Here is a 10,927-nt window from a genome sequence, read left to right on the forward strand (position 1 = left end):
CCAGGGAACTAAGTGCATCAGCCTACCCCATCAGACTGCCTGTGTAGGCACAGTCAGTGCACCACCTGTCTCCCACTACCACAGCTTGGGCAGGGCACTTGGGGATTTCTTGCTGTTGGGAGCGCAGCCTGGCTGGTTGGAAACTTTCTAAAACAAACATCTTTCCGTTCCTGGCTCCTTTACTTGAGGCCAGGTGTGGATGCCAGCCAGCACAGAGCCAGCACAAGGAAAAGTGACCCTGGTGTGAGCGTGCTCACTGCAATTTGCACACCTCCAGCAGGTTCCTGCTGCCTGAACTCAGTAATACTCTGTTCCAGCAGTGTTTGGAAGTGATGGGCTGGTTTCCTGGAGCATTGCTGTGCACCTTCAGCAAGGGGGTAGCAACATGTATGCACAGTGTGTGGCTGCCCAGAGACCATTGGCCAGCCCTTGCTCTGCTGTCTGCAGTCAAAACTCTTTTCACTTACCTCAAATCCTTTGTTGCATCTTTGTGTTTGGTAACAAAACTAGAAGGGACAGGTGTTGTCTTTTTTTTGGTTTCTTAAATTGTCTTTGCCTGTTGCCACTTTTGTATGGTTTGCCCCCTTTGTCAGTACTGGGGGAAGTGGGAGGCAAAGAATCCTTGAAAAATCCAGAAAGTTGGGAATTTTTATTAAAGTAACTGAAATATACATTGGCATAGATGAGTACAGCATAGCTCAGGTGATCTGTCTCTTTGCCTAGGGATGCCGCTGATGCCGTAGTCATAGGGAATATGGGGAGTGTATGTATGAAGTAGATGGAGTTCCTGCAAGTGTTGCATGTGCACTAATTGGATTGCACTGGTTGTTTGGGGAATGTGAAATCTCTCCCCACCCCCCCCAACCCAATTTGTGGTGCCTGTCGGCTTTAATACAGACAACTGGCCTCTGCGGACCTTCCCTTCACCTTCCCAGTGGATGTGGCGGTGGAAGAACCCAACAGAAAGAACTGTAAATACTTCCCAGGCAACGGGATGTGGCTCAAGACAGGAGAAGGCAGCGGCACAAGCTTGGGAGAGAAGAGCAGAGACAAGGAGAGGTGGTCATCAGCAGCAGATGCTGAGTGGCTGAAGATGACTTTGAAAGGTGATGCTGAGTGCAGAAAAAATGCAGATGGATTAGATGGTGCTCCATTGCCTCCTAGAGGACAGCCTGTTGGCACCGAAACCAGGGTGAGTCTCATTACTCGGGGTTCTTCTTCAAATGCCTGCTACCAGGAACTTGAGGGGTTTCTGCCTTTCCATGTAATTCCAGTTCCAGGTTTATAGGGCAGGGGTCCAATGCCTAAACCAAAGCAGCCTACAGCCCGGCTTTCCAAAACTCTATCCCTTTCTTCTGTTGTAGCTCCAGGCACTGGAACCAGCCAGCTGTTCCCCAGAGCGCATTTTTAAAGTGGTGTTTGTGGGGAACTCTGGCGTTGGGAAGAGTTCCTTTATTCACCGCTTCTGCTATGACCGCTTTTTGGCTGAGCTCAATGCAACAATTGGTAAGTAACAGGGTTCCTGACTCATCTGGCTAAGAAGGGTGGGAAAGTCAGCCTGGACACATGCTTTTTGCCTGTATTGTAGCTCAGCTAAAGGTAATGATGGTCTCTCTCCAAATTTCAGATCAGTCTTGCAATTTCCCTGAACTAAATAGTGTTGATCTTGGCCACTGGCCGTGTAGTGGCAAGCTGCTCTCTCCCCACTCTATCTTAGGATCTTTGGTACCTTCCTGACAGGTATTGATTACCAGGTGAAGAGTCTGATGGTGGATAACACCCAGGTTGCCTTACAGCTGTGGGATACAGCTGGACAAGAAAGGTAAGCCATTTCTGTGAGGATGTCCTATTGCCAGAAGGAAAGGGGAAGTGTGTGTGGACTTGGCTTCTGTCTCTGGGAAAGCCGTTAGCTCCAGAAGGACCAGAGAGGTTGCAGCAGCTATTCCAGTGCTGAACCTGCAGCAAAGGTCTGTTTTGGAGATTTCTAGGAGCTGTGGCTGTGAAGCAAGTCCTGGGGAGGTTTCTGGGGACTGACAGAAAAGTGGTTTTCCATGTGACCTGCGTGCTTGTGGCTTTTTAGAGTCTGTTTATGATCACTGGTGGTGTGGGGTTTGACAGTCTTTTAGCCCTCAAAGCTCTCCTACATCAGCCTGCTTCTGAGAAAAGCTGCTGGACAGGGCTACAGATAAAGATAGAAACAAAGGCTATGGATAGACATCCTGTTCTCAGTGCTGCTGTGCTACTGCTCTCCCCAACTGCTCACCACCACCACTTGCTATTCAGAGGGTGGAAAGGAGTGTGTGAACCTTTCCAGATCGAAAGCCATCTGGCTTAGTGATGGGTGATTTGAGATAACCTCACTGGCAGAGTCCAGCAGGGTATTGGGCCCTTCTGCTATCCCTTTTGCTGATAGACTTGTAGACGTGATAGTCCTTGTTGAGGAGCAGTGTAGATTTTTGCAACAGTGAATACAGATTCCCTGCTTGAAGGCCTCTAATTTCAAAAGTATGAGCCATCACTAGCTGTTACCAGCACTATTAGTGAAAATCAGAGTAGTAGAGGACACACTTGACACTCACATGCTACTAGAGATGCAGGTCCGCTACAACTCTCATGTAAATTAGACTTTATTTAGCATGCACTTCGAAGCTGAAGATTAAAAGCTATTTCAAGGAGGCCATTAACCTCAAGAGCCTGGCAAAAATAAGTACTGGGTGATTTGTGCAAAATATGAGAGCAGGCCTTATGGAAGCAGCTGAGGTCATGGGCACATTATAATCCTGAGGTGTGCCAACAGAGTAGTGAAGCTGTCTATCTCAGTCAGCTAGATCACATGGACCTGGTGGGAATGTACCAAGTAGGAGTATCCATTGAAAAGCAAATTTCTCCCAGCTTCAAGCTTCATGCTGAAGAAATTATGATTTCTGAGGGGACTCCTGTGGTTACATCAGTGCTGAAGCTGAGCAGTCAGGGGAGTTATTATGACATGAGTTGTGACATTTTACTGAGGCCACTCTGCATCAGAGGCCAAATTCAAGATGCAGAAGGACTTTTAGTCCTTTCTGCAGCATTAGTGCAGGCCTTAGACATGCACTTACTGGCAAGAGAGAACTTTGCTCAATGTGGATACTGAGTAGGAGACCTGTGAAGAAGCAAAAGCTTTTCTTTCCTCTAGAGAAATATTAATTACTTCTAACTGGAGATGTCCAACTGTAAATATCTCGTGGAAGAGATAGCAAAATCCCTGGGAGTGTGCAATGAGACCTCCTTGGTGACTTCCCTGAGACTGGTGCACACTACATGTGATGTTTTGTTTGGGGCATCTAGCCTGTCCTGTAGTTGCAAAGAGAACCTCAGCTGCCAAGAGAGTCTGTGCTTTCTCAGTTGGGCAGCTGCCAGAAGGTCATGCTCTTACTACAGTGAGAACGAACAGGCTTCAGGCAATTATCTGAAGAGTTCAGGAGGGTCACTACTTGCTGTAGGTTTTCTTGGCTTTAACAGAATAGGAGAGCTTGCTATCCTTTGGAGGGTTGAAATACACAGCTCTCTAGTGAGGTCTCAGTACTTGTGTTGTACTTAAATCCATCAGTTTGCAATCAGTGGAGTTATGTCATGGTCCTCTCACAAACTGCATACAGATTTTAGGGTTTGTTTTGTTGGGGTTTTTTTTACTCTTGGAATTTATTCCCAGAATGCAAGTATGTCATTCTAACTAGTACCCACAGGACAAAGTAGATGTCTGTTGGGAATTTCTCCTGAAAATCTTGTCTGACTGCTGATTTTATGTTTTATGGCATCTCTTTATAGATTCAAAACTGGAAACAGACTGTATTGATGCTGAGATCTTAATTACTTTTTTGGCAGCGCTGAGGCAGATGATATGTGGTGCAGCTTAGTTTGCACATTCTTCAAGACTCTAGAGAAAGGGTGTATTTTTTTCCATCCATTTCCCTTTCTTTTGGAGATTACCTCTTCCTAATCCACCTGAACAGATTCTTCTGTTTCTTTCCTCCTGACCTGCAAAGATCTTCCTGCTTTCTCAGCACTGTGCATTTAGAAAGACTTACTCATGGCTGCCTGGCCTGCCTCAAAGGTACAAGGACCTGACCCTGCCACCAGACTGTACGTACCAGCTCCAGTGGACAGGCCTTGGGGACAGGGGCTGCCAGGCCCTTCACTAAAAGACAGGTAGTCCTGTTCTGTGTCTTGTTGCACAGCTGTGTTTCTGAGAGTGCCTTTGGTTTTGTTTGGGCTCAGGTTTCGGAGCATTACCAAGCAGTACTTCCGGAAAGCAGATGGGATCCTGGTGATGTACGACATTACGGCCGAGTGCTCCTTCACGGCGGTGCGGAACTGGATGAGCAGTGTCCAGGTGAGAGCAGGGCCTTGGCTCTCCGATGCTGGTGGTGCTGCTGCTGCCTTGCTCCAGACCATCTCAAACAGTCTGTTTGGGAGTGATGTTCTCCGGTGCCCAGGAGGTCCTATTGACCTTGGGAAGATCAGTTATCAAAAGCAGATGCTATGGGTACTGCTTGTAGTAGTCAGTTTGTGACCAGGGGCTTCTTGTTGAAGGTACCAAAGCCAGTGGTTTCCCATTAAATGAGGGAGGGCTGTTTCTAAGGCAGAAGGTGGTGTTACCTGCCAAAACAGTAGTGTGTGTTTGTAAGCAGCCCACATGCACTGGCAGTGTCTCCTACATGTGGTCATGTGGCCTGTGCCCAAGCAAGGAGATATCCTGGTGTCCAGCCTATGCACAGGAAAGGGAGACAGCCCTGGTGCATTTAGGCTCAGACCTGCAGCACACGTGCACAGTGCTTCACCTGATGACATCCTGACTCTGCTTTGAGATGTCTAGATGAGACTAAAATATTAGTAATAGCTTTTCTTTAACTATATTGCTTCAACTTCAAAAGTTGCTTTATTATTTTTTCCTATTTAGTGACTATCTACTAATGTGGTAGTCTGCCCTCCTGCTTTTTTTTCCCCAAACTCTCAGCAAGAGCATTAATCTGTGGTTTGTATCTGCTAGGAGGGACAAATATATATATATATAATGTATAATATAAGTAAGTTGTGTATAAATGACTCAGAGCTGAAGGGAAGTTGTTGAGGGTGGTTTTGTTTTGATTGTGCCAAATCTCAAAAAAACCAAGATCTAAGTGAAATGAAGAAGCGCAGGTTGGAGGTTTCTAATATTATTAACTTCCACAGGCCTGTTGGGGGAAAAAAAAACCCACACCAAAACACTTAGCTATTTCTTTAGACTCTAAAATATCAAAGGTTAAGATTTTAAAAACTAACCAGCTTCTGAAGATCAGATTCCTTTCAGAAAGGTTAAACTGAGCCCACTGAAAACCAAAGCACCTGAAATCTGTAACTTGTAATAATCTTTTTCTTCTTTCCCCAACTGAGTGTTATTTTGTTTTGAAGCTGTTCTGGCACTTTGAGTCATCTAGGGCAGTCAAGTTTGGAAATAAGTTTGATCCCTGTTCTTCAGTCCTTACTCTGGTGATGTTCTTTCTAGTGTGCCAGTCGATCTAGAGGGCGTTTTACCAAAGGGAATGGGCTCCAGGAGTCGCCTGGGAGTGACAGTTCCTATGGAGACTCTATACAAGAGTTGAAAGTTGCTTAGCTTGCTTGGCCAGTGGATCTTCAGCAAGGGGTGTCTGAATCTGGACAGCACATCAGATGAATAGTACTGCACATACACACAATAGTTAGTGAACTTAATAAGAAGCTCTGCCTGAACTTAAGTTCCCAGGAGCCTATAAGGCAAACTGCTTCTCTTTAGGCCTGTTGCTGCCCAGAGAGGAATGTATGTCCTGTCTCCTCTCTCAGCATCCCAGCTGTACATACCAAACATTTGAAATACATTCACACAGTTTAAGCTTTCTTCTACAATTCCCTGGGGCTATTTGAGGAATGGCCTTTTAATGAGCTAAAGGGTCAGATCCTGCTGCTCCTGTAGGTCTTATTTGCATGAGCTGGAACAATGTCTTGTCCAAGATATTTCTGCTCCCTCAGCTGAGTCTCCAAGATGCTTTACTCTTTTCTTTTGCAGGAAGGTATTGAGGATGGAGCTGTGGTCTTTCTGCTTGGAAACAAAATGGATGCTGCACAGAGAGAGACCCAGAACGTGCCTAGAGCGGAGGGGGAAAGGCTGGCGAAGGTGTGACTCTGTGGTCTGCTGCTCCACCTGCTCTGCAGCCTCCCTCCAGCTGTGAGCAGGGCAGCCTGGCTGGCAGGAAGCCCTTCTTGGAGACGTTTCCCAGTATGGTACCGCCCCTCTCCCCCCTGCCCCTGTTTCTCCAATGCAAACATGTACTGAGGTCTATCTTGTACCTGGGAGGATGAGATGGTGGCCAGCATGTGGCAGACAATGGCCATGCTTGTGCATTTCTCTTGAGGCTTAATGCCTCCTTGCAGTGACACTCCATCTTTGTGAGGGGAGCATGCATAGCTGTTTTCCCATTTGAGGGCCTCCCCTCTAATGCATGCTCTGCAAAACCATCCTGCCTCCTTCCTTGCTCCCTGTGTCTGCATTGCCCACTGGTACCCTGGCCCCTGGGTGGGGGAAGGCAGAACTTCAGAGGTGTTCCCCATCTTTTGGATTCTGCAGGACAAAGGTAAGACAATCCAAGTACCCTGGTCATATGCTTTCTCTTCCCAAATAACTCCCCTATTGTTCCTTTTTGGATGTTCAGACTGGGCCCCTGATGCTGAAAAAGTATCTCCCTTGCTTGTGTTGATGTGTGGGGTGTGTGCCCCAGCAGGGTGGAAACAGCCACTCTCCAGGCCCCAGCTGCTCTCAGCAGAGTTTCTGGGGGTAAGGGTGGGCCAGCTCCCAGGGGTGCAGGGAACTGGTTGGGGAAAGCTGGCAGACAACACAGGCACTTGCTGTGCTCTCTGGCAGGAATACAAGGCTGTCTTCTACGAGTGCAGCGCGATGACTGGCTACAACATCATGGAGCCCATGCTGCACATGGCCAGGTCAGTGGACAGGAACAGGCTCCCTGGGATATTTCCCTGGCTGTAGGTGATTGGTGTGGGCTCTCCTGGGGACTGAGGAAGAAGAGGGGATTGTCAGAGACTGGCTTTTTGCCATGTCACAAAAAAAGACCTGGAGCGATGTGCTCTCCTGTGGCGCATTTTGGCATGGACTTGGAGCAGGATGGATGCCAAGACAACTTTAATACATTCTGCAAGGATATTTATACCCACAAGCCCCCTCCTCCCCGCCTCCAGTCCCTTCCTGGATTTCCTCAGTTCCTCCTTTATTCCCACAGTTTGTTCAGTTTGTTCCTTAAGGCTTTGTGGCTTTCCCAGGGTCTTATCAGGGATGGCAGGCTGATACTATCTGCTGCTCCAACTCCCACAACTCTCCGGTTTTGTTTTGCACAGATACCAGCAACACCTGCTTGATAGCATTAGTAACAACCAAGGGAACTAGCTTAATAAATATGGAACGCTCCCTAAGATACTACCAAAAATAAGTAACAGTAACACAGCCATGACCAACAGCTTTTTTACCCAGGCCCTGAATCGAGCAAACTGTCCTGCAAAGGGGTTCCAACCCATTTCCACCTGCAACTGTTGGGTCAATTGCTTTAGCATCTGTATACTTTTATGAATGGACTCCGAATGGTTGGAAAGATTCATACAACAAAGGCCATCAAAGTTGTTACACCTGTGTCCCTGGGCTAGAAGCAAAAACCAATAGCTATTTTGCAAGGTAGTGTGTTGAACTGAATCTATATCTAACAAGCCATACAAGGCAGTGGAAATGGCATTGTTCTGCTGTGGAGCCAACACCCAAGTTTATTGAGCTGTGACAGGTCTCCTGCTGCTGCAACATCGAGTGCAAGAAAAGAAGCAACTATTATTCTAGAGGGCTTCCAAAATTTGCCCTTAGGATCGTGGTCCTTCTCAAAGGCATGTGTCGCCTGTTTTGTCCAATGATGGTGATGAGTGTGGATATGGTTCAGTATCACAGAAGTATTGGGTGTTAAAAGGGTTGGTTGTCCAAGACTGCAGGGTCCCCCTGTTATATGGGATGAGATGGGGCCCCAAGCGCAATCCCTGCGTATCAAAAAAAACCCTGTGTGGCAAGGTCACTGGAGCATTTGTGGATCATTAAATGTTCCCAGTGGTGTAATTGCACCACAGTGATGTGTTCCAGTACACTGGCAATGATTTGGCCACATGAGTTCTCAGAGAGGTGTTTGTGCCCACATAATTAAAATGTAAACAGAGATCCATTTTCATCAATCCCAACAAGTCCAGCTCTTGGGGCTCCACCGCCACCAGCAGCCAGTGCGGTACCAACCCATCCCAGTTGTCAACAGGAGCATTGAGGACTGGCAATGTTGACAGTATTACCCACTTGTCCAGCAGAATGTCCACCTGACAGGTGCTAAACGGATTTGTGGGTGAACTAGTGGATAAACATCATGTATCTTGCCCTATTATATTGGCAAGCATTACCCAGATACTTTGCTTTGGTTGTGAAGGGATCCATGGCATTGTTAGGCCACCTGTGATGAAGATGCTCATCAAGATGCTGAAGAGAGCGCTCAACGGACCCATTTTGCCAGGATCCACTGCAGGCCATTATCTGTGGAGACACAAGCATACCCTTTGTCCCCATGTTATTAAAGGGGCAGCCTGACCCCATTGTCGAGTTCCCAGGTCGTGGACCTCTACCATGGTCTTGCCTAGATTTCCCTGTGAGCGCTGACAAAACTGTCTTACTACTGGAGGCATATCACTGACTTCTTGATTTAAAACATTAAGAACATAAAGAGCTTTCTGTAATCGCTCCTGGGGGGAGTATCCCTTGCTCCCCCTTTGTTTTGCAAGCATTGCTTGCATGGTGGCATGAGCACGTTCCACGATGGCCTGAGCAGTGGGGGAAGGAAGGATACCTGTGCAGTGCTTTGCTCCCCACTGCTGCAGAAAGGCAGCAGTGGTGTGTGGAACATACGCTGGCCCATTACCAGTTTTTATCTGTGGAGGGACTCATAATGCTGCAAATGCAGCTAACAGGTGACGCTGGATGTCCGGTGCCTTTTCTCCTCTATGTGCTGATGCAGAAAGACATGCAGAAAAAGTACCAATAGAAATGCAGGTGTATCTTACATGGCCAAATTCACTAATGTGTGTGACACTGAGGAGGTGCCAGGCCTCGAGGGTTGACCCCCACAGGAGGTGCTACAGCAATAGATTGGCAATCAGGACAAACTTGAATGATTTGTTGTGCTTGATGCTGTCAAAGGTGAAATGTGACGCAGCGCGTTTGCACTTTGGTAATAAAAGGTGTGTGACACATGTGCTTGCTGAAATACATAGTATTCCATGGGTTGGTGGATGGAACAATCCCACCAGCAGGCAGCTGTTCCACTAGGAGGATCCTGAGTTGTGGCTTCTCCTGTGATAAAGGTCGCTGATCCACCCAGACAGGCAGGCTGATATCGTCTGCTCCTCCAACCCTGACACTCTTCCCCCTGATTCCTGCTCCTTGTATTCTGTGCCTGGGGAGCACCGAGCATAGACTGGACAGTATCACCTGCAAAGCTTCATCTGGTGAGCTGGCTATTGAAAGATTGGGAGTTTGATATTAGATCAAAAACCCCTTGGGTACTGTCCCAAATTTTAAGTTGGCATGTTCAGTTAGGAGTCTGCCTGCATCTCGAAGGGTTTTTCTTCCTTATCCTTTTAAACATACAGAACGTGGTATTTTGGTGGCAATATTTTTAAAGGGAGATAAGACACATTGTAAGGCTGAAATAAATTTTCTCTAAGATTTTTAGGTTTTAAAAAAAGCAAGTAGTTTTGAAAAAAAAAAGCATTTGAAATCTTGCAAGAAAAATATCCTTTTATTTTCTTCTATCCTTTCACCTCCTGCTGCATCCTCTCTGTTAAATTCACAGTTTAGCTGTTCATTAACTGGGATCATTTACTTACTAGCTAGGTAAATCTTCTACTGTAGCACGTGCCTTTGGTCTGCTTTGTTACCATGCTGCTGCTGGAGATGGCCCAGGCAGGTGAGGCAAACAGCCTGGGCTTCTGCCATCAATGTGGGAGCTTTTACAGTTCTAAATGTTCCTGGCTGATGGGGTGCAACGATTCAGTTACCAAATTCTGTTCTTTATCTGTGGTGCTTGTTCCAGGTTGCTGACAGCACAAGAAGACAGGCAGAGGGAATTCGCCCTTCAGCTGGAAGATGTCAGCAGGAGGAAGGGGTGCTGCACATAAGGCACATCAACATGTCAGCAAGAGACGTGTGCCGACACCGGTTCTTGAAGCTGGGGTTCCTTTTGAGCAAGCCGAATCTGATGGTATCAGCTCTGCAGAGACTTGGGGAAGCTGCAACTTTTCCCCATCTGGGAATTTCAAAGCGCTGAATCAGGCCAAAATGCTCACATGGTCTCTGCTGTTCCATTTCCCGGCTCTGCACGCAGCCTTGGTCTCTGGAGGCCTCTCTTCCTTTCAGAAAATTTGACTGGTCTTGGCTAACAGCACAAACTGGGCCCTCTGTATGGGGAGGTCGCTTCCCTGTAAAAGGATGCAGTCACTTTTGTTCCTTTTCATTCTGGCAAGGAAATGGCCTAGCAGCCCTGCCCCTGCTCAGCATGGCCACAGTGCTGAGAGGCAGAGCTGGAGTTGGAGCAGGGCTGGTCCTGCTCCAACTCCAGCTCTCTGTAAACTATCATTCTCAGAGAAGCTCTGTGATGTTTCCTACCCCGGAGAGCGGAGGACACAGTGGGTGCTGTCTTAAATAGAATGTCAGCGTAAGAGATAAAGAAATTATTTTAAATTTGGCCTAGCTCTAGGGAGGGATTAATTTGTCTCAGAGCAGCATGTCCTCTTGGTCCTGAAACAGCAGAGCCCAGCTGAAAGACTGCTGTGGTCAGTGGGAAAACCTCCA

General features: G+C 47.3%; 1 protein-coding gene across 1 annotated transcript in view; it reads left to right on the forward strand.

The window, feature by feature from the left end:
* Window positions 1-10,254, forward strand: part of CRACR2B (calcium release activated channel regulator 2B) — a gene marked incomplete at its 3' end in the record, with an annotated part of 28,531 nt that extends 18,277 nt beyond the window's left edge. The window contains exons 11-17 of the mRNA XM_084264205.1: window positions 898-1,192; window positions 1,365-1,506; window positions 1,741-1,822; window positions 4,258-4,372; window positions 6,062-6,169; window positions 6,914-6,990; window positions 10,170-10,254. Coding sequence (XP_084120331.1) covers window positions 898-1,192; window positions 1,365-1,506; window positions 1,741-1,822; window positions 4,258-4,372; window positions 6,062-6,169; window positions 6,914-6,990; window positions 10,170-10,254 — 904 coding nt within the window. The remainder of the gene's footprint in view (window positions 1-897; window positions 1,193-1,364; window positions 1,507-1,740; window positions 1,823-4,257; window positions 4,373-6,061; window positions 6,170-6,913; window positions 6,991-10,169) is intronic.
* Between the last annotated feature and the right edge of the window lie 673 nt (window positions 10,255-10,927).

The sequence above is a fragment of the Gallinula chloropus genome (assembly GCF_964237585.1).
Source record: "Gallinula chloropus genome assembly, chromosome: 4".
NCBI classification, from domain to species: Eukaryota; Metazoa; Chordata; class Aves; order Gruiformes; family Rallidae; genus Gallinula; species Gallinula chloropus.